This window comes from Nannobrachium achirus (assembly GCF_963921795.1).
Source record: "Nannobrachium achirus genome assembly, chromosome: 20".
NCBI lineage: Eukaryota > Metazoa > Chordata > Actinopteri > Myctophiformes > Myctophidae > Nannobrachium > Nannobrachium achirus.
Window position 1 is genome coordinate 24,155,274 of NC_137827.1, and position 23,891 is coordinate 24,179,164.

The following is a 23,891-nucleotide window of genomic DNA, read 5'->3' on the forward strand; positions in this document are numbered from 1 at the left end:
GGTCCTCAAAGTTACTACAGGGGGTCTGCCAAATCTTTGTGTGATCATGTTTGATCACTTGAAACCTAGCATGCTTATTCTTAGTGGAACAATAGCCAAAAAATAGCCGATCTACAAGCTCACAACACCTCGCACTGCAGGGCGTTGTGAGCTTGTAGATTGTCTATTTTCCATAGCCAAGGATTTTCATGGTACAGCGCAAAACAGCCTTGTAGTGGAAGAAAGGCCATTAGTTAATAATTTGTCTCTTTTTTCACTTTTGCTAATAGAGCCTGGCTGATGTCTTGACATTCTAGGCATAAACAAAGGAGCCAACGTTGGGAGATAAAAGTATTTGTCCATAATTCTGTATTTAGCAGATAATTTAGCTTACTTCACTGGTGTGTTTCAGTTGGGAAAAACACACACAACAGGGGGAGTGTTGGGGGAGCGAGAACCAGCACACTGAGACAGGGTGCCCAACAGGGAGCCTGTCGCCGGCAGGCGAGGCTTCTCAGCTGGTCATTACTACAGGAGGTAGGTACCTCATTAGATCAACGCACTGTGTTTCATTGGGGTATTCTCAGGAATACAGTTAAAAAAAGAAGAGGCTGGCAATGGCAGATTCTATATTTATACTTACAAGCCTGGCACATGCATGTCTCCCGGAAGTTGCCAATACTCTTAGCAACTTCATGGCGCTAGCCAATGGGAGTCCGTAAACAGACAGGGGGAGGGGCAAAGATGGCATGGTCCAGGAAGTGGGTAAGAACTCTGACATCACAACCTCCATCAAGCGAGGACAGTCTAGCACCTGAAGGGATAAGTATGGATTTACGGATTTATTGAATTTAGAAAGATTTAAAAAATAAACAAGGAACTGAGTTAACGAAGACCTAGAGTAGACAAAGTTCTTGAATATGACTCCAAGCTAGATATTTGGAGAACATAAAAGAAAAACGCAGATACTGTACGTGAAGAAGATTCATATACAGTGTAGATACTGTAAGAGGTCAAACAGGAAGGGAGACAGTGTTGTATGTTTTTCTTACCTGAGTGGCAGAGGAGGCGGAGTGTCTAGCGACACGGGTCAGAACCTCCAGAATGTCCTGGACCACCCGCGGAGACGGACGGACCACCTCCAGTATGTAACGCAGTCTGGGGAGCAGTTTCATCCTCAACAGACCCTGAAACAGAGAGAGAGAGAGAGAGAGAGAGAGAGAGAGAGAGAGAGAGAGAGAGTGTGTAACGGAGTAGCAGTTCTTTTATATTCAAAGGATAATACAAAGGAGACATTTCATGTCGCACAAGACATGACAGACAACTTCAACTTAAAGGAGTAGTTCACTCCCAAAATGACCTTTTTTCTATTGATTACTCATGCCATGGAGACTTGAGTTAAATAATATTTTTTTGTATTTGTCTCATTCCTAAGACAAAAAAGGTATTATAGTAAATATACCCCCATTGATTCCGGATGGGGAAATATACTGTAATCAAATTATTGTCTTATGAATGCAAGAAAAGAATATATATATATATATATATATATTATTGAACTCAAGTCTACATGGCATAAGTAATCAATAGAAAAAAAGTCATTTTGGGGGTGAACTACTCCTTTAAGCTATATATATAATGCATGGTTCCACCAAAGTTTAACATCACTTGAAATCTTGTGAATACCTTTATTACATCCTGTCTGGCCACGTCGTGATCTGTCGTCCTCTCCTCCTTCTCCTTGGCAGTCAGTTTCAAGGACTCCTCCAGCCCTTCGTCCTCCTCATCCTCCTCTTCCTGAGCGGAGGGCAGCAAGGGGAAGGAGGCCAGGCCACGGAACCAGGAGAAGGTGCTGTCCAGACACTCCTAGACGTGGCATATGGGTCTGAGAATCTATCATACAATCAAACCTGAAGGTCTGACGTGCTTCATTATGTTGACATGTTGCAATGCCAAAATGTTTTTTCTAGCTTCTATCACTCTGTAATCTCACACTCTTGGCAATTTTCATACCTCGTCCTCTGTAGACACTAGGAGTGCTCTGAGTGCGTGCACAGACGAAGACATTACGCCTTCAACGTTGTCATCCAAAGCGAAACGGAGGAGGAAGAGCAGACCGGCGTCTAGGAGTGTAGATGTCACACTTCCCCTCAAAAGAGACACATATTCACCAGCGCGTGCCTGCATGAGAAACCCAACATGACGGCATTAAAAAGCCTGTGGCTGTGTGCATGTACAGTATGCACTGTATGTGTACTGTATGTGAATAGTGGGGTAACCTTTGTGAGAATGTTGGCCAGAGTGTTGAGGGCCAGACTCCTCTGCTGGATCACCTGACTCCGAGACAGCAGGAAGAGTTCCTGGAGTGAGTAACCTGCCAGCTGTGGAAAGATTCTCAATGTCAATATCAGTGAAATATTTTTAAATCACACTAAAATAAGCCTAAACACAATTCATGTGGCAGACAAGCACTCGATTTCTTAAAAACTGCCAATACTGATACTGATACATCGGTACCTATTACCAAGCAAAGAGCACCTGCTCTCTGTTAATTTCCACTCTGTGCTACAGTATTACTGACCTCAGGCTCCTCCCCATGGTGGTGTAGTCCCAGGTGAGTTGGCAGGTCTTCAGTAGGTGGGATCAAGGCGCCAGCAAAGTCAAAACGAGCCTGCATGGCCTATCAGAACACAGTCCCAGAATGTTACTGGATGAGGCAAACATCTTATTCATCTCGCAGATGAAATGCTAAGTGAATACACAGAAACACACACACACACGACACCCACCTACCTTCTTGGTTCCTCTCTTCCTGGGTGCAGGCAGGTCTCTTGTCCACTCTAGTTTCTCTGGTTCCAGCTTGTTCATGTGGACCCACTCCCTCAGTGGCTTCACTGGCAGCTCGTCTGCTGTTAGTTTACAACAACAAAAAGACACACACTGAGGAAACAAACTAGTCATACTGCATTTTCTGTATGCTGTTGTAGGTCGCAAATAATTCAACAGTGCACTAGCGTTAGTAGTTGTTGTTGTTGTTGTAGTAGGGGTATTTGCCAAATAAATGTGACATACCTAGTATTCATCCTGTGAAGTTATTGTAACTCTTAGAAGCACTGGACCATATAAATACAGCAATACAGCACCTGGATAGTGGTTGTGGATCACTATCTTACTTAAGGACACTTCGATACTAACTCTGTAGGGGGGAGCGAACCATGGACGTTCTGATTACCAGGCGGCTTGCTCCATGTACTAAAATACAGCTGAATTCTAAAGTGGCATATCTAGCACCTACAATGTGGGATCTTCCTCAGCTTTGGAAGATCAGTTGGTCATAATGTGTCCGTTGTTTCTGTCCGTGAGAGGTAAATAAATTGTGTGCTGGCTATTTCCTCACTTTCATGTTATTATCGGGCCGTGCACCTTAAAGACTTGAAAATGCTACAGGTGCTGCTACAGGCAGCACCTGTAGCATTTTCATTCAGCCAACTCCCTCCCCACACGTTGCAGTTCACTCACAGGAGTAATGTTAATCTGCTAATTCAGTGTGGAATGCTATCAAAGGTATCATCGTCTGCCTTAATAAATAAGGATATGGTTTATGTGAAAACCAAATTATCACCAAAGCATGCATCATATCAAGCCCTGCAGTTGGAATCCTGTCTATATTTTTGCATTAGGGAAGATTTCACTGGTGGTGCATTCTTTGTGCGGTCTGCTCTGCAGTAAAACCGTAACTCCATTACACAGAGTGGCCAGTTCTGGCTTTGGAAGGGCTTCCTGCTAATCAGACAGAGTGGAATCAATGATCAGCTTTGGCTGTGGATTCTGGGTATGCAGCAGAACGGCTCGATCCTCTGCAATAAACCATTAGCTGGACAATTAGGGGAGGAGAGGGAGGTAGGGCTGGGCGATACGACTTCAAAATATCAATATCACGATTATTTTTAACTTTTGCCTTCATTACATTTAATGAACGATTATTTTATGAAATCAGTATAAATAGGCGATCTACAAGCTTGTAAGCACGTAGAACGCCACTATTTTCCTGCGTAAAACAGACTAATCAATTTAGTCTATGAAAATCTATTCTTTTGTGATCGTTATATCGATGTATAAAGAAATTTAAAGAATTATCAAAAAAAAAAAATACTGCACAGCCCTTGAAGGAGGGAAGGCAAATGACATGTTGGATGGACAGCAGCACAAACAGGGGTGGTGGGGGGGTGCTGGAGAAGATGGCTGGCACACACCCAGGGTTCTTTGGGTTTTCTTGACAGTGCCAGCAGCAGCAGCCAGGCTCGCTCTTATTTATAACAATGCCCAGGGTTCGCTGGTTTGGCAACATTTATTCTGCCTCAGAAATCCAGCACAACCGCTTGACTTCAGTTGCAAACACTGGATGTGCTGTAGATATGCTGATCTATTGATTTTGTTTTTATTGATTTGTTTTTTCTTTTTTTACTGGAAGCGGATCTAATAATCTGACCTTGTAAACAACATGTTGACAATTTCACCGCGCATAGCAGAACAGAGTTGAATACTTTTCCAGCTTAACCATTTAATCCATAATATAGCCCAACACATAAAGCAGCCTAGTATAGTGCCACCACGAGGCCCATTTGAAAGGTTTGAGGTGGAGTGTCGACCTTGGCCTACTGGCTGCCTGCATGAAAGGTTTCACACTGATCGGTCCAGTGGTTTGAGATTAGCTACACACAGACAGACAGACACTGGGGTTCAGGAAATTAGCAACACAAGCAAGTTGGTCTATCTCTATTCTTTCCGGTAAATTCTCAGCCACAGTCAGACTAGAACAGACCGGTCAGGGCTTCCGGTTTATTCTATATTTTATCATTTTATATATTTTAGTTTATTAACTGAGGAAGGCCTACATGCCGAAATGCGTTCTTGGTAGATTGCTGCTGAGGATCTTAAACATTATTAAAGACTCGTAAACTTCTTCAGAGAGTGTGAATATTTAGTTTTGTATGGCAGTGGTTCTCAAAGTGGGTTCCAGGGACCCTGTGGGTTTTTATGGGGGTCTAAATTGACCCTTACAAGTCTGTAACTCTGACAGTGTACAAATGGAACCAAATGGACCCGTTATTTGGTTCCATTTGTACACTGTCAGAGTTAAGGGGAGACCTTGAAATGTGAAAGTTTGAGAAACACTGTTGTATGGCATCCCCAGCAAGCTATATATGCCCAGCAAGCAATAAGTAGTACGTACGTATATACCGGTATGCTGTTAAATATTTCTTTCATTAGGACACCAAGTCTGTTGACTTACAGCGGATCAATTTAGTTGACACATGAATAACTGGTTGATGATGATCAGTGACCGGTTAGAAGTGTTTACAAAAAAGTCCACATTTTTGTCTAATTTAGACGCTGTACTTTCCAGATAGGAAGGTCCCTCCTACCTGTTAAAGGAAGTGGTGGCGTCACATCTTCTTCCTCTTTCTCCATCTCTACTTCCAATGGTTCCTGCTGTAGGTTGGTGGTCCCGGAGTAGACCGACTCTGTGGTAACACCTTCAGGAACACGTTGTTCACTGCCTTTGACACCTTGGGGATGTTTGAGGGGAGAGGTAGGGAGCTGGCTGCCTTGGGCTTTGCGAGATCTGACAAACTCCACCAGTCTAGGATCTAGAAGGCAAAACAAATGATTCACTGATTCATACCCAGTTGGGGCTACCAGGCTAAACTCAAGTACAGTCAGTTGTGTGATGTGGATTTTTTAAGTAGAGATACTCTATTTTCATGAGATCACGTGCACCTGCATGCCATGTGTGTGTGCGCGCAATCTGCGCCCGTTACTGTATTCAACACACATGATGGAACACTTTTTTATGTAGACCATTTCTTATTTAGTTACATTATTAATTTGTTGCTTACTATTTTAGTTTCAATTAATTTATTTTCCTTTTTTTATATAAAAAATATGTTTTATTTAAAATACCTTTACATAGACTCACCCACACACTACACTAGCCCTGAAAGGTCCTATGACAGAATACCGTGCCAGAATACGTGCCGCTCAACCAGAATCACCCGTATCTTCCATATTGTTTAATAAAAAGCATTTTAATTGTTGTCCTTGTATTTCCTGGTGTTCCCCTAACTCTGTTCCATAGCGTTAGAATTAGAACTCCACTAACGCTATGTGTTCCCCATGTGCATCAGCCCTGTGCTTAGTTCTACCTAATCGTCCGAGCTCTTTTAGTGCAGCTAAGCATGTTAGCCACAGCAGAGAATAGACAAACGTCCTGCTGTGAGGACGTACAGTAGGTGTCAGGTGAGGCATGCCCGAGTATTATTATGCAAAGCAAGCAGCCAGGTAGGGGGATTGAAGTGTCGACCGCCGCGTCAACACTTCTTGGCGGCGTGCGTGCACGCGCATGAACGCATGTGCATGTGAGGTGCTCGGTCGTTCCTGTGCGCTCCCGCGGCATCTCACCCCTGAGTACAGTGAGCAGTACTATTCTAGTAGAAAAATTAGCGATCAGGAATCAATGACTCCCAACAAAAACGAATACAGTCATTACAGTTTACAGTTTAGGCATTTAGCAGACGCTCTCAATCCAGAGCGACTGCCAGGTGATAGATACATCAATATAATAAGCAAGGTAATACAACAATATATCAACGTCAAAAAACTAAATCATTGTTGTGATAGCAGTGCCTACCAAGCTGAGCCAAAACCTTCTTCTGTTCCTCTAGTATGTCTGCCTGGGACATTGCCTGGAGCTTGGCCTGGTTCTCGTGGTGGATCCTCATGCTCTCCGCCGAGCTGTTGGGCCCCTGGAGTCCCAGTCCAGACACCAACCTGGAGCCTAGTGGGAGAAGTATGGAGAGGACGTCAAGCAAGCCACAGAGCCAATAATAACATCAATCGCAGATAGGCAACATTACTGTACATATATCCCCATATACCCAAAAGCCTACTAACCATCACATGTATCTATATCCATACTACTTTCAGGAGGGAGATTTGGGCCCATGGATGCAGGTATTTGTTGACTGCCATCTTCAGGCGTACATCGTACAGGAGTCTTGCCCTCTTTGATTCGCTGGGCTGCGATCTGACGAGCAAAGATGCTCTTCTTTCCACCACCAGTGGATACCGGCACCTGGTCAGTTGGAAGAAAAATGACCAATGTGCAATGAGATGTGTGTGCATGTCCAGACTTACAGAATAGATACCACTTATTCTTGACAGCTTGGACAATGGCCACAACGTAAAGATTTGAATCCTGGACAGCTCAAATATTAACACTTTTATTCACTTTGACTTAAATCTCACCTTAGAATACACTGGCATTTACACACAAATACAAAACCACAGCATATAGGAAAGAACACGTTTGTTAATCTCATCATGTGGAGAAATAGAGCCTTGATGAATGTTGATGTGATCCTACCTGGTCGTCTGCCTCCGAGCGGTGCAGTACTTTGGGGAAAGCGGTGCCCGTGAATGTTGGTAGAGAGACTGGAATAGAGCTGGTGTCTCTCTCCTGGAACACAAAGCAAATGTTTCAGCGAACGTTACTTTTGTATTTTAAGCAGATTTTATGTAAATAAGCCAAGGAGAAAAAAAGGCAAGGAAATGGGTCTGTCTCACGATCACAAAAGAGACTTAAAAATATGCTAAATAGATATGAAATAATCATATCATCTCTAATGCTTTTCAGTGTTTACATGAATGCACACTAATATGTCGATCTATATTGATATCTAATATTGATTCATTGAATTCAGAGATCGACTTTCCTAACTTGAATTATGTATTATACAATTTGAAATTGTATGTTGAATGTTTTTAAAGCGAACAATATTGTACTCAAATCTTTGATACTGGGGGTCCCTGGAACAAAATATTTTGAGATGGGTGTCCACGGCCAAATAGATATAATTTTGGGGGTCCTTGACAGCTTGAGAACCATTGACATAGACTGATTTTAGAATCGGCCACAGGTCTTAACTCATTTGATGGCCACGCGCCCACAAGTCAAACTCGTCAATGTCTCCCAGTGCCCACAACGTTTGGCGCGTCTGATAGGGTTTTATATTAAACTGTAGCTTACTGTAGATAATGTGATCAGGAAGTCTGGTTCCCCTATACAGGCCAGTGTTATGAGATTCACAAAAGTGGATTTATCTCGTAATCTAACACCAGATCACAATCATGTTTAAAACGAGCCCTTCTCTTCCGGTCGTTACAAAAGCACTGATGGCCGCAATTGTGGATTTTTCTGTTCTGAGAAAATTACGGAAATACGTGGGATTACATTTACTCAGATTACTTTTACCCCGAGCCTCCGAAATAAGGAAAAATCAATAAAATATTGGTCACTGGGCAATTAAATCATTGTTTAATCAAGGGCATCCAATGTGACTGTGACACACCTAGGAAAAAAGCTATGATTGAGGGAGAACATCCAAGACGGCATGTTTGACAGAGATTATACAGTATAATGGCAGGGGCTCCCATTCCCAAAAAACAATGTTTGGGACGAGGACCTATTATTATGGGTCATGATGAGTAAATAAAAACATTTGGGAAACCCTGTTTTATGTTGATCACTTACTACGATCCTGGAGAGAACCGTAGTGATGTGTCTGTCGTGTCTGTCCAGAGACTCTTCTGTATCCTCATCCTCAAAACGCACTTTGTTGGCTTTGAAGCGGGACTTCTTAGGAGGCGCTGGTGTCAGAGTAGGGAGTTGGTCTGGGAGGTCTACCACAAAGAAAAAATTAAGCACATGAAAATATCATGTTTATGTATTTATTTACCAATACTAAGAGTTGAGGCATAAGATTATGTACGGTTCTGTTGTGAAAATAGCAGATCCACAAGCTCATAACGCCTCGCATTGTGAGGCGTTGTGAGCATGTAGATCAGCTATTTTCACAATTTCTGCCTCTAATATTTGACTATTTGGCCAATGTTTAATTTGTCATTTTAGAGGTATTAAAAAGTCCTTAAATTGTCACTTTAGAAATGTGCAGATACCCTCTATACACTTAAATTTATGTTGGCTTGTCTAACTGTTGAGAGAGAAAACAATGTTGCACATTAAGTTAATCGACCCACAGGTTGAGAACCACGGATTAATGGGAAAAAAAAGAATAAGTCATATCATGAACCTGCGATGGACACAACATCTCTCTGACTGTCTCCATCCTCTGCGGTGTGGCCTCCACCTCCTCCCGCCCCAGCCTCTCCTCTCCTCTTGTCTGGCCGACGGACCACATGGACCCCTGACGGAGTGCCGGAGGCCAGGAACTGCTCTTGCTCTCGAAGGAGGTCCTCCTCACAATCATTTGGTTTGGGTCTCCGCAACATCCCTGTTGATGACACTGATGATTGTTTCCATAAGAAGACAATTTATTACTGTATGTCTCTTGGACAGAGTCAACTTAGAAAAGTGGGGTCATGCTCAAGCTCCCTCGACCCTATGTTCCCTCAGCCCTATGTTCCCTCAGCCCTATGTTCCCTCACTCCCTAACAATTTATTATACCCTATGTTCCCTCAACCCTATGTTTCCCCCAGCCCTATGTTCCCTCAATTCCAAAATAGACGCTATGTTCCCTCAGCCCTATGTTCCCTCAACCCAAAAATAGACCCTATGTTCCCTCAGCCCTATGTTCCCTCAGCCTAAAATAGACGGTGCCATGGCATTGGTCCGACATCTCATTGTTCCGATGTCCCATTAAGGGCGTCTTACTGGGCAAGGTCACGCCATCTGTCTTGGCCACCAGTCTGGCCATATATGGATTCTGTTGGTGTGGTTCCCCTAACAGGGCATCATCTGGGAATACCCATATGTGAACTTTTAATTTATGTTATCCTTTATTAATATATATTGGACCAGTTACCCATATATGGAGATCCCTGTTACCCATGCATTCATAGATATGGCCTTAATAATGATGACATCAGGGATCTCCATATATGGGCATATAAAGAGTTAGCATTCTTCAGGTTAACATTCACCTGGTTAGCATTCACCAGCATCGGCAGGTCAGCATTCACAAGGTTAGCATTCGCCAGCATTCAAAAGGTTAGCATTCACCAGTGTCGGCAGGTCCGCATTCACAGGTTAGTATTCAACAGCGTCGGCAGGTTAGCATTCACCAGGTTAGCATTCACCAGGTTAGCATTCACCAGCATCGGACGAATGGGGCGTCAGAACAATGAGACGTCGGAAACAATGCCATGGGGGACTGAGATTTTTGGTCTGAGGGAACATAGGGCTGAGGGAACATAGGGTCCTATTTTGGGATGAGGGAACATAGGGCTGAGGGAACATAGGGCTGAGGGAACATAAGGCTGAGGGAACATAGGGTTGAGGGAACATAAGGCTGAGGGAACATAGGGCTGAGGGAGCTTGAGCATGGACCCAGAAAAGTCTGAATTGAACCAGGAGAATATTTTGCTCAGAATGACAATGGCAGAACTAAATTATGAATGCAAATAAAACCGATGCTAACAACAGAGCAGTGCAACACACCATGTGGCCATAATGCATACTTACATAATAAATAAGGTGCAGTACAGTATACACGTTTCGTATAAAAAACAAACAAGAAACAAAGAGTAAATTAAATACATTCAAGCAGTTCAAAGCAGTGTCAGTGTCCATTCAAGCAGTACTCGTTTGTTTTAACGGGGGCATCTGGAAACTCAGATTATCTAAAAAAAAAAAAAAAAAAAAAGAGTGGAGATTATCTAAAAAATAAAAATAAGAGTGCATCCAAACTCATATCCCATTCTCAAAATTGCTTTCACTTTAGTCGCAAATTGCAACACTAGATTCTTTTTTATTTTTTTATTCAACATAATTGAAAATAAATCTAGTGTTGCAATTTGCGGTTACTTTCACTTATTATGACAGTTTTTCAGCTAATGATAACGCTTTATAACTTGACGTTTAGCGTTAAAACGAACTTAATTAACTTTAAGTCAATAGCTTCATTATTATTTTGACGTCAAATCAGCATTGGATAGTTGTAAAATGGTTTTAATTAGCTTATTAACCAAGCGAGCAAGCTGAGCTTTTGCCTGCTTGTGCGACGACGAGCAGATCAGGCTAATACAAGAGCAACGGCAGTATCTCGTTTGTTAATTCCAAATAGATTAGGATAGATAGGAGGGAAGATATTTCACCTTAGCTACGTTGTTGCTGTCCTGACTTGCAGTGAATTCACACAACGTGAGCTTGTTCAAAACAGACAGGGGGACGGATTTATGTGTAACACATTGAACTTTACCTTCAAAATAAAAGCGTCGGGAAGGCTTTCCGCAGAGCAACGCTCTGGCTTTCCGTGGTGAAAACACTTTGGACTTTTCAAATTAAAGTTCCAAACGTTTTTTTTTTGTAGCCTAACCTTTATTCATAAGTCATCATGACATACAAGACCGGGTAACTAACTATACCATGAGCATGTCGTCAGCATGTCCCCATAAAGCTAGGTCAGCCTGGTCAGGTGCATGCATGCACTGGCTGCACATTTGAGAAGATATACCTCAAGGTAAGAGGTAGCCTATGTTCTTGTCCGTCTTTGATATATTTAAACATGATTCATCAGTTAGCTCAGCATTGATTCGTTTTGTAGCAGCATAAAATATAATAGTCATTATGATGATGATGATGATGATAGTCTAGCAGCCAACTGCACATAAACACAAATACTGTTAAGAATATTCCAATGAGGTAAATGATGTCATGATGTGAATGTTTTTCACTCTCGCGTTGGTGTCCGTGTGAAACGTTCAGGACCGCGGACAGCGTCCATCACCACCATCCTCATCCTCCTCCTCATCATCATCATCATGGTGAACCTCTGCTGCCTCCTCTGCGGTGAAATCCCCCGGCCCCGCCCCCCTCCGTCCAGCAGCCAGTCGGGGTCCCGGGCCGTGTCGGGACATCCCCCAGTCCGAGCCGTGCAGAACCAGCAGCCTGGCACCGGCCCAGACGCTCCGGGGACGATGATGATGACTAAGGGACAGGGAGGAGATCATCATCAATGGAAGTCTAGCTCCGGCCGGCAACAGCAGGCTAAGAAAGCGGAGTGAACTGACTAGACTTTGTGGTTCTTCTGCAATATGCTCAGACTGCAGCATGTTCTCTGCCGATCTGGACCCCGAGACAGAGACTACTGCTGCAGAAGACACGGCGACTGGTTCTCCCAATGATGCTGCTGCTGCTGCTGGTTTAGAGGATGAGGAGGAGGAGGAGGAGGAAGGTGACGGGGACTCACCGGTTTGCATTGATGTCCTAGAAGAGGTATGTTGGGCAGTTTTAGTAGCTATCAATCATCTTCCTTAATAATATTAATTTGGCCTGTTTACAAAAAGTATGGGGGAGAAAAAAGAAGAAAGAAAGTAGCACAAGCCAAATTGTAAAATACAATCTGTCACTTTATTGCTGCATGGGTGAAATCATTTTCTCCCCAAAGTAAACTAATAGCCTATCTGCATTCTGCTAGGGATATCCCTTAATCCCTACATTGCATCCAAATACATTTTAGTAGACTATTATGCTCAAATTAGCAGATGTTAGAATGTGCATTTGATTGCTCAACATTCACTAGTCTAGACATTCCATCACTGTACAATGGATTCTACCTGCAGCAAACTGTTATTTAATTTCACTATAGTAACAAGAAAGCCAATGCAGTCTGCTCCCAAGAGACAGTTCTTGCACTCTGAACTATAAATGGGCGTGTGTTTGGGATAGGGACACAATATGGTATGGAATTATATGTAGCTAAAGTCTTTGCATCGAATTACAATGGCTTGAGATCCATTAGTATTATATCAATCAGTGCAACATGTGTGCTTATGTGTTTTACTTCAATTGTGCTGATTCAATACATAGGACCACAATGGAAACCCAGTCCCCAGGACTTTTTTGTGTCATCCTTCTTAGCCCAAATGTATGACTGTACCCCATGCTGTTTACATTTCTGCCTAATAAAGTATTCAATCAATCAATCAATCAATCAATTAAAGAACTTTCGTTTCTTTTACAACAAGGGTTTTAGATATTTTAGATAGTCATTAGAGATAGTCATTTCTTTCTATTGTTTTAGTGATTATAGCGATTCTGATTTGGCTAAATAAAAAAATAGTAAAAAGTGGCTAAATATGTGTTTTTAGACACAATAAGCTCATTCCCAAGATGCACCGCAATCTTTCATGGGCAGATGTGACTTATGGGGGCTTGTGTAAATGGTAACAAATTGCCGGCTTATCGTGTCTAAAAATACATATTTATCTACTTGTACGCATGCTCCCAACCTCTGAAATCAAAATACGAAAATCGCTAAAACAATAGAAAGCATTAAATGAAAACATTTTAACAGTCATCTTTTCTTTCAAAAATTACAATCTAAAATATGAACCCTTGTCGTCCTTTAAGTTCCATTATAGTTCCAAATATGATGTATTTTATGGTGTAATAAACGTACTACTAAAACATTGACCAATGTTGATAAACCAGTTCTGTCGAGTCAGCCAGTATTGAATGCCTGTGGTGCCATAAATAACTGGGGTGGAGGAGCTACCAAAGTGACATTCCCATTCTGATGTCAGCGCTGTAATGGATGGCTAGATGTCACCATCAATCCTTTCACTCCACATATCACAAGAGATATAGGCTATAGGACCAGGTTATCAAGCCAAAGTCTCATGTTGGAGCGTTCACAATCCTATGGCCCATGGGGCAAAATACTACATAGTACTCTACCTCGGTACCTCCACGTAATTCTCAGATATTATGTCAGTATGGTCTCAAGGTTAGAGGAGGGTGTTTTTTTGACCTGAAGGTTACCAGGTTTTTGTTCCCCCAGGCCCAGTGGGCAACTGAATAATTAACGCTCACTCCTCTCTCAATACTCACCGTTGAACTGTGGAGCTAGTAGACGCCATTAGGCTTCTTACTAGTTTATTACATATTGAGTATAATCAATGCTATTATGTGCAGATTAAAGTTTTCTTTTCAGTTGGACTTTTAGATAAAATGTAGAACAGTGAAAATAATTATTTAGTGTCTAACTGTGTGTATTATGTTGTGTGGGAAAGAATCCAAATGCATATGTTATTGATATACAGATGTATAGGCCTATCTCATGACTAAATTGGCAAAAGGCATAATGCAAATGTATTTTGGAAATGTCACTGTCAATAACAGAGGCTGCTAGCGAGGATATGCCATTGTAAGGATGAGACATTTAGAATGGACCATAAACAGATGCCAATGACAACATAACAGCTAAAATGTATATTAATATAGTTTTCTTAGAAATAGCGATTTGGGTAAATGGGTTAAATTGACGTACAGCTTCAGATGGATTCTAAATCAGCAGAGTGTAGTTTCATTTCATTTCATTCAAGTGAGCTCTCTGGTTGATTTACTGGATGGTTTGGCTTTTAAAATTTCCAACACTCCCATGTTCATTTGCATTTCAGCTGCAAGCCGTGGTATCACTTCCATGCTTCAGGGGCTCATTGGCATAAGTGGCCGTTTCTCATGTCCGTTAATCTGTCTGGCTGCTTAAAATGTATACTGTGCTCTGTTGCAGGACGGAGTTGCTCGTTGAAAATAGCCAATCTACAAGCCCACAATGCGTTGTGCCGCAAAGCACTTTGTGAGCTTGTAGTTTGGCTATTTTCTGCGTTGGAGGAAAATGTATAAATCAGGCTTAACTCTCTCTCTCTCTCTCCGGCCCTTCCCATTTCATCTCTCCACAGCAGCGTCCAGTGAAGCAGTCCCTTGGCTCGTGTGTCTGCCGTGAATCCCACTGGCGTTGCCTGCTGCTGTCCCTGCTCATGTACAGCTGTCTGGGAGCCGTCACCTGGTGCCAGCTCACCCAGGTCACCAAGCTCAGCTTCAACTCTGCACTCACGTCTTCCTTCACCGCCTCCATCACATCTCTCCGGGGGGCCTCGGGGGTTGGAGGTCACTCCATGATCTACCATGACAGCCCCTGCTCAGACGGCTACATCTACATTCCGCTGGCCTTCCTGTCTATGTTGTATGTGGTGTACATGGTGGAGTGCTGGCACTGCCTGGCCCGCAGCGAGCTGCAGTGTAAAGTGGACGTGGATAGTGTGTATGAGCGCGTGCTGCGGATGCGACAGGCTCGGCCGTGCGTCTGGTGGAAAGCCATCAGCTACCATTTCGTACGGCGGACGCGGCAGGTGACGCGGTATCGCAACGGGGATGCCTACACCACCACACAGGTGTACCACGAGAGAGTCAACACGCACGTAGCCGAGGGCGAGTTTGACTACAGCCGCTGTGGAATGAAAGACGTGTCGCGTGATCTAAGGGGCCTGGAGGGACATGCAGCGACCCGCCTGCGGTTCACCAAGTGCTTCAGCTTTGCAGGAGCTGGTCCCGAAAACTCTTACCTTAACCAGCGAGCCAGGTTCTTCTCTGAGATAGAGGGTCTGGATGATTACATGGAGGCCAGGGAGGGGATGCAGCTGAAAAATATGGACTTCAAGGAACATCTGATAGCGTATGTAGACCCTGACAGGTTGCCTTGGTACAATTCCCAGGTTGCCTTCTGGCTGGCAGCTCTTCTCATGCTGTCCTGGCCACTAAGAGTTCTGATTGAGTATCGCACCGCATACGTGCACTACCGCGTGGAGAAACTATTTGGCCTGGAGTACAGCCACAGCAGCCCTTCTCCCACAGATGAAGAGGGGCCCGTGAGGAACAACGGTGGCCGGAGTATTCCGAGGGTCGATACTTTTGACAGTACTGAACTCGAGTGGCACATTCGTTCCAATCGTCAGTTGATTCCCAGCTACTCGGAGGCCATGCTGCTGAACCCGGACACAACAGACTCCAACTCCAGAACAGAGATCGTAGACACCGCGTCATCAGACTGTTTTCTTTTGGATGGTGGCCAGCCTGCTCACAGTTACGGAACCCTTCTAACACCGGAGGACTGTGAGCACTGCTCCCGGCAGCGGCAGAGCAGAGGCGCAGTGGGAGGAGGAGCTGGAGGAGGAGGTCAGAGAAGGAGGAGGACAATCACCAGCTCCAGCTGCTCCTCTATATTCTCTTGCCGTGGAGCGCTATTCCACTCCCGCCTCTCCTTGGATACCTCCCGCTTCTCCCTCTGCCGTATGTACGGCTCTCGGCGCACCGTGGGCCCGTGGCGGAGCCGCAGCAGCAACCTGACGGACCGCTGCTGTGCAGACGAACGTTGCAGTCAGTCCGACTGCTCCAGTCAGCTGGCCCTCAACAACAGCCCCCCGACGTACCGCGACGCCCGCTTCTTCCCCGTCCTCATCGTTCACCGTGCCGAGGGCTGCGACAGCGAGGAGGGGAGGGAGGTGTGTCGTTACTACGTACGGAGAGGGTCGTCGTGTCTTGAGACCTCACTATGAAGGGGAAATAACAGAGACTTATTCTAGAAAAGGGTGGTGGGAATTTGACTCAGAGAGCAGAGACAACAAGCGGCCTGATGGAGAGACAGAGCAGGGGGTTGGGGGTGTTGTCCTTCAGGATTCAGATTGGCCTACACAGGGATGTGCAGGTTTCAAGAGCAAGCATCCTTAATCATTACGCCATCAACACGTTAGTCAGATCAATTGCAATATCACACGATTTGTCAATATCAAAATATTGTCAATAATATCTTGAATTATAAATAAGTAAGGACATTGTAATGCTGGTCACATGGAAACATTGAGTTCCCTAACAAGTCAATTAAGAGTACATTCATTGTTTACCTCTTTTTTATTCAAACTGCTTAACATAGTCACAAACAGTCTACTTGTATTGTATGGTATGTGTGCTATGTATTTAAGTAAAAAAAAGTTAACAATGTCTCCTCTTGGTACCTTATCATCATCTTAAAGGGCTGTGTTTTAACCATTCTGTCAATCAATTCTCAGATTATATGGTGCATACAATACCACTAACCGAATGACATTAGTACATGTTTGAAAGTAAGCATACTGTAAATTTGTGGAACAATATCTACTTTTATATTCACATTACAGTATATAAGGTAGATACTAGATCTATGTGGATTGATAGATATGTGATAACTGATACGTATAGAAGTTGGTTGCCGAGGAATACGACTAATGCCCAGGCGCTAATGTTGTTGATCACATTTGTTGTTGATCACGTTCTTGTATAGAAGGTGTTTGACAGCCTAACTTCTGGTAGACTAATACTACCCTAAGGATTGCATGTTATGTTCCATTGTGTTGTATGTTGGACTATTAGTTGATGGCAAGTTGGAACCAAAAAGGTTCAATAAAGAATATCAGATAATAGCATTGAATGAATGTGTGCTTATATCCTTTTGTGATATGAAATAGAAATAAGAAGCAGAAATCAGAGAGGGAGAGAGAAACAGACAGACAGAAAAGACAGGGTCTGTGTGTTCAGGAATGGCTCCGAAAAATAAAATTAAAAATAAAATTATTATGACATTTTAAAGTATTGCAATCCAAATAAAGTGATATTTGTGTTTAGTTACTGTACATTTTGTTTTATTATGGTAATAACATTGAGAGCTTCTGCTCTGCTGGCCGCACTGCATGTAGCTGCTCTGAAAGTGCGCACAAGGCTTCGTGCGCGCGCACGAGGGCCTCTTTATTTCCCCTTGCCCAGGGGCCTCATGTCATATAAATCCGGCACTGATGCTTAACCCAAACCTCAGTAAAACTACACTTGACCCTAAACTTGACCTCAGTAAAACTATGCCTAAATCTAACATTAACCATGAATCTAACCTCAATAAAGAGATTTCTATTTTAAACAAAAATCTAACCTCAGTAAAACTATGCCTAAAATAAAAATATGCCATGATGAATAAAATATGTTGTCAGTTCTGTTTATAAAGCCCTGCATTTACTTTTTTCAGCCAGCAGGTGTCAGGGCAACAACATGAGACCGGTCCAGAATACTTGATTGTGGTATTGCTGTATTATACATTTATATTTGCATTTCAGTCTGAATCATTTCATTTTCATTGTATTTATTTATTTATATTTTCGGCAGCTTCGGCTCTCCATATACATTAAGTTGCAATATGAACACTACCCAATGGTGGTGTTAGTTAAATGAATTGAATTGCATGGATCATATTGTAATACAATGTATTAATTTCACTGCAGACTACACATTCAATTTAAAATCAGGTCTGGTGTAGACCTGCTACTAAAATAAATCAACTCTCGAACTTTTACATTGAATTATTATTATTATTATTAAGTAGGGTCTACAATTAGGCTACACTTTCACCAGCCAACCTAAAACAATATAAGAAGATTACACGATTCGATTGCATTGAAAATAGTTATTGTAATTAGTTTACATTCTGTCAGTGTCTGGCTGGAACAAAGGTGTGATTAATATCAAAAGTCTCAGCAATGGTCACACCCAAATTGTGTCCCTATTGAATCTCGTCTGTATTCTACATTTCCTGTTTCTTATAATGTGTCACTTTTATGAACAGAAATAGTTATTTTTAATTCAAAACGAAACAAATAAATAAACAAACAAATAAATAAATACTTACTCTTCAAAAGTCTACGCGTTTGAACTGTTAACATTTTAGCTGCGTAGGGAGTTGTTTACAAAAATAGCCAATCTACAAACTCACAATGCGTCGCGATGTGACGCATTGTGAGCGTGTAGATCGAGAAGATCGGCTAATGTCAGGTGGTTTACGTACGAAAATCGAAGCAGTTACCAGTTGACCAATGAACGGCCAGGAAGGCGGGAGCGCAGAACAGCGGACCAATGAACGGCCAGGGAGAGCTCGCGAAACTACTGACGTGGTGGTGGGCGAGGTTTACTGACGTGGCAGCCTGGCAGGTTTAAATTCCGCCGGGGAGAAGGTACCGTCAGTGGTACGGTTGTTTTCTTTGCTTCTCGTGCTCTCCCAGGTGCTGCAGTTGATGGTGGATTGTTTGTGTGTCGGTGTCCGTGGAGGCGGAGTGGAGCCATGGCAGCTGTAGGCAAGATCCTGAAGGTGTGGAGCAGTGAGGAAGAGATGGCAGAGTCGGAGGAGGAAAAGGAAAAGGAGAGAAATGATTTGGAGGATTTGAATTTGAGAGGGCATGGAAATGAAAAGAAAAGAAAGAAAGATGAACAGACCGAGGCGTCAGAAAGTGAAGAAGAAAAAGAGTCTATTGTGATCGGGATAAGAGCGGAGAAGCAAACGGACAGGATTTTTAGTGACGCTCAAGCGGTAGGAAAGTTTGTGGAAAGAAAAGTGGGCAAGGTAAAATCAGTAAGGATCACCAGGAGTGGACTTGTGATTGTGGAGTGTGAAGACAGAGAGCAGGCTAATAAAGCAATGAGGATTATGTCCTTTAATAAGTGCCCAGTGGATGTTTTCGTTCTAGAGGGAAAGCGAACGAGGGGGGTGATAAGTGGCGTGCCACTATCAGTGAAACCTGAGCAACTGCTAGAAGTGGAGGGAGTCTGTGAAGTAAGGAGGTTGACAAGGTTTAATGATGGAAAACGGGAGTTGAGTAAGTCAGTGTGTGTGACATTTGATGGGGAGATGCCAGAACGAATATATGTGGAGTATATGAGTTACCGTGTCAGGCCTTACGAGAGAGCACCTTTGAGATGCTATTGCTGTCAACAGTACGGGCATGTCGCAGCCGTATGTAGGGGAAACAAAATATGTGGGAGGTGTGGGAAAGAGAATTGTAAAGAAGAATGTAAGGAGAATGAACAAGCAGCACAGTGTTTGCATTGTGGAGGAGAACATTATGCAGGATCAGCGAAGTGCCCTAAGACCGTCAAGGAAGTGAAGATACACAAGATGAGAACAGAGAGAGGAGTGTCATACGCTGAAGCAGTAAAAAGAGTTGAGGGACACAAAGAAAAGAAGGAGGAGGGAAAACGAGAACAGGAGGAAAAAGTGAACAACAATATCAGTATGGAAAAGACAAGATTCCTTGCTTTCATAGCGATGGTAATCAATTGTGCGGTGGAAATAAAGGGAAAATCCGAGACAGCGGCGGGAACATAGGAGGCGCGTGAGTGCTTGAGCGTACTGTTATGAGAGCCCATTGATTCTCAGTCGTTCGCCCCAAACTGGCCAAACTGCATTCCTGGCACTCGGCCGATATCACACGTCGGCTTTGTCCCTTTCGAGGGCGTCACCCAGCGTCATAGCCCGCCTCCACATCCTGGCTGTATGTCTACTCTGTGTGATGTAGCCATGTAGCTCTACAGTATTCTACCCCCACCTCCAAAATAATAAAAAAAAAATCTCAACTGAACTGTTCTTATGCCTCATTCACATAGGGAGCAGCAAAGCTAAAGTTTTGCTTGCTTGGTCAATGTTATCTCAATGGAAACCAGCTTTAAAGATACAGGAGATACACAGAACAAAGCTTTGAAAGCTTTAAAGCTGGTTTCCATTGAGATAACATTGACCAAGCAAGCTAAACTTTAGCTTTGCTGCTCCCTATGTGAATGAGGCATTATAGTATTTTATCATGCCAGTAAAGCTCCTTTGAATTACATATAATTGATGTAGCCTAAAGCCTATTTGATTGATTGAAGGCTTTATTAGAAGTTTGCATAGGAAAATGTACAGTTTCATGACGGTACAGTTCACTGGTACAAGGTCTACTAAAATGAGATCCTGAAAAGACTAAGCTTATTTCAACAGGAAACCATTAAAGTATATCATATAACATTGAATGACACAGACGAATAGAACACAGTACTATGCAGTAGATATGTAAAGAAAAGAAAATGAGAGAGAAAAAATATATAATAAAAGAGAAAACAGTAAGTCTAAACAATCAGTAAGTATATACAAAGAAGGGGAAGGGGAAATTAAGTCACCCAGTTAAGGTTACAGGACAGTAAGAAAAATAAAAAGGACTGTTGTGTACAGCCGAGTGTCGAGAACAGTTTGAAAAAAAAAAAAAAAACACAACACAACAAAGAATAGTAGTGCTTAACGTTTCTATAATGGATTGCAATTTTAAGTGACTTTTCTAAGCATATTGCAAACTCAAAGAACTTACAATGGTCCATTCATCCAAACATTAGGAACTACTTATCAACACAGTGCCAAAAAAATATAAATACACAAATATACAGTAGGTCTATACAGTATAGACCTAAAGCCTAGCTTTTCCTTTTTGTAGGCTTTTTATGTTATACCAATACTTTTGGACTTTTACTCAAGTAAGCATGCCAGCATTTTTAATTCAGGACTTATATTTGTAACAGAGTATTTCTATATTGTAGTGATAGGCCTACTAACTAAAGTGATACTAAATAAAACTTTTTCCCCCCACTGATCAGCAAAGCAAACTAGCGTCCAATCCTGTGCCGAGGTGCCCTTGTCCTTTAGAAATGCTAATGTATGGCATTGTCTTAACCTGGCAGGTAAAGGATAAAAAGACAGCAGTGTAGCCTATCTCTCACACATTATTGTCCAGCTGACTCAGCAAGACAATATGCCTCCAGCAAAGAAGAAGCAGAGATTCACCCAGAAGAAGTTTTTTTTCTCTTTTTCTTTTTACACAGAAAATATTACATAAAAAAAAAAAACATGTTCCTCCACAATTAAAATAGACAAAGATCTTGGGAAAAAAAGGTCTGTTTCTGCTTGTAGCATGTTAATGTAGGTGCAATATCATGCATTAATTACTGTGTTAAGATGTTGAAACACACTGATTGCTGAAAAGTCATGATTGCTCGTGTGTCATAAAAAATTCCTACAGTGCATTCATTTTATGACATCGTTATCGTACCACTGTACTATTGGCAAACTGTAAATAAAGTACTCAATGATGGAAAAAAAAATGCCTTTTCTTTTGCTGACATGAAATGGGATATTTTGATACCAATACGTTTGTACATTTACAGTTACTCAAGTATAGGCCTGTCTGCATTTTTAATTCAGGCTGCTCTGTTTCATTGGTTTTCAATTAAATTCAAAGGAGCTTTATTGGCATGATACCAAAGTGTCACAAAACTGCTGAAAATGGGGAACATATTAGCGTTGTGGGTTTTCAGTGCCCTCTAGTGGCCAAACATAGCAATGGTCATTATCATTTTGTCTAAGCGGCTGGCCGAGCAGGCAGGCAGGCGGGCGGGGGCGGGGGCGGGGGGGGGAGGGGGGGGGGGCGGGGCGGGGTCAAAAACGAGCACCCATTTGAATATTGAAACGTCACCGCCCCTGATCCGAGAGGATAAAAATGGTGTTGACAGCAGCAAAACGATTCCTAAATGTTGTGGACGTCACTGGAGAGGATCTTGATAGTGTGTTGAGAGAAGAATTCATGGAGGCTCAGACTCAAGGTCTGGGTCGCTGAGTGGACAATGTATATATTGAGTGAGATCACTATGGGTGGACACTGTTTATAATTTGTACAGAGATGCACAAAATCGGGACATTGGACTAGTAGTCCGAAGAAATCAGTAGGTGGCGGTAATGCACATGTTTGTTTGCCATCCGCCAATAAACCCGAATAGAAGAAGAAGAAGGTACCGTCAGTTGCTTTGTGACATTTGATTGGAACAGACGCATTTTTCGCTCATTGAGCTGCTCATCACCAACAACCAACCGACGACACAAACCAGAGGAAAACATCAGTCAACGACCAGAGGAACAGGATTCTACAGTTTCCCGTTCTTTTTCATCACAACTTGTCCGACATATTGACGTTTTTTCAACCATCTTTCTTCTGCTAACGTCTAACGTGTCTCTACCATCTCCTCAAGCAGTTACCTACCCACTAGCTCTGGTCCATAGCGTTAGTGGAGTTCTCCCTAACGCTATGTTCCTCTACCTCCGTATTCCTTGGCAAAACCGGAACACCCCGCCGTCTGGTCCAAAAATAACAAAAACTGTTTCGCCCCTCATCAAACCAAAGGTATCAGTGAACAGTTGAAAGCTTACTCTACTTAGTGGACGCGGGCTGAGCCCCCCACCACACGATTAAAATACATTTCTAGGGCAAAATGAAAAATATTCTACCGGATCCGCTGGCCTTCGCGCCGCTTGCAATGTCGTGGACAATCGAGCGGCTCCGCCTGGAGCTAAGGCTGCCACTGGGAGCAGTAGAGAGGTTGACCTGGGTCTGCAGTGCTGGGTCTGCAAACAGGTCTGCAGTGCAGACCTGTTTGCAGACCCAGGTCTCGCAGACGCCTTCCCGCAGGTTGCAGCAGTTACTACTTGGAAGCAGCGGCCGCTTATGCCACCACGTCATGTCCTAACTTTGCAGCCGTCATCGTCCAGGACAACGTCTTCGACACCACCCAGACAGAGGATGTTAGATCAGCCAACGACGGCGGTCGGAAGAAGAAGCCACGGAGCATAAATAAGATTCCGTGGTATCTGAGGTTTCTGATTGGGTTTGGGTTTGGGTATGGGATGGGATTTTTTGCATGTCTAGCGGTATTGGTTAACCCCCTGTTTATTGCGGGGGCTTTACTACTACTTTACTTATACTTTGAAGTGTTTCCCCTAACTATGTGGGACTGAAATGGACCTAAGAATGTAGGTATACATGTAAATCTAACTCAAAAAATGGATCAAATATTGAGAATTACATATACTTTTTATTGTATTTTTTTACAGAGATTTGTAACTGCCAAAAATATGACTGAGTGTGAAATAAATGAGTCACGTCGTTCTGCATGATCAAATAGAAGTTGCAATTCATTCATTCTTACGATTCTTACAACTGCATGTTTATTTTCCCACAATTGCTTATTTATTTTCTTCTTAGAACCAAGTTTAGATATTTAATTATCCCATCACTTCACCTGGTGGGGTTGTTTGTTTGCTTATTGTTGTATTATTCACACAAAATGGTTAAAACATACAGAAACTAAAATGGTGAACTTATTTTGGATGTCACAACAAAGGCAGTG

The 23,891-nt window shown here is 42.8% G+C and overlaps 2 protein-coding genes across 4 annotated transcripts in view; one reads left to right on the top strand and one right to left on the bottom strand.

The window, feature by feature from the left end:
• rpap1 (RNA polymerase II associated protein 1) overlaps positions 1-11,227 on the bottom strand; it is a 29,439-nt gene extending 18,212 nt beyond the window's left edge. Inside the window, exons 1-14 of one of the 3 annotated variants that reach the window (XM_080750087.1) lie at positions 11,156-11,227; positions 9,132-9,332; positions 8,573-8,721; positions 7,406-7,498; positions 6,934-7,114; positions 6,671-6,817; positions 5,406-5,630; positions 2,773-2,888; positions 2,561-2,659; positions 2,259-2,360; positions 1,993-2,160; positions 1,666-1,845; positions 1,032-1,166; positions 623-793 (exon numbers count right to left, since the gene is read on the bottom strand). In XM_080750087.1, coding sequence (XP_080606213.1) covers positions 623-793; positions 1,032-1,166; positions 1,666-1,845; positions 1,993-2,160; positions 2,259-2,360; positions 2,561-2,659; positions 2,773-2,888; positions 5,406-5,630; positions 6,671-6,817; positions 6,934-7,114; positions 7,406-7,498; positions 8,573-8,721; positions 9,132-9,330 — 1,965 coding nt within the window. In that variant the 5' untranslated portion in view covers positions 9,331-9,332; positions 11,156-11,227. Of the gene's footprint in view, positions 1-622; positions 794-1,031; positions 1,167-1,665; positions 1,846-1,992; positions 2,161-2,258; positions 2,361-2,560; positions 2,660-2,772; positions 2,889-5,405; positions 5,631-6,670; positions 6,818-6,933; positions 7,115-7,405; positions 7,499-8,572; positions 8,722-9,131; positions 9,345-10,523; positions 10,641-11,155 lie in introns of those variants that run through there. The other 2 variants (XM_080750085.1, XM_080750086.1) reach the window with 2 other exon arrangements.
• An 883-nt stretch (positions 11,228-12,110) lies between these two features.
• LOC308306025 (transmembrane protein 151B) lies at positions 12,111-16,396 on the top strand (the record flags this gene model as incomplete). Its single annotated transcript, XM_080750925.1, has 3 exons — positions 12,111-12,185; positions 12,216-12,275; positions 14,744-16,396. 3 exons carry the CDS (start codon positions 12,111-12,113, stop codon positions 16,394-16,396), a joined length of 1,788 nt encoding a protein of 595 aa, XP_080607051.1.
• Between the last annotated feature and the right edge of the window lie 7,495 nt (positions 16,397-23,891).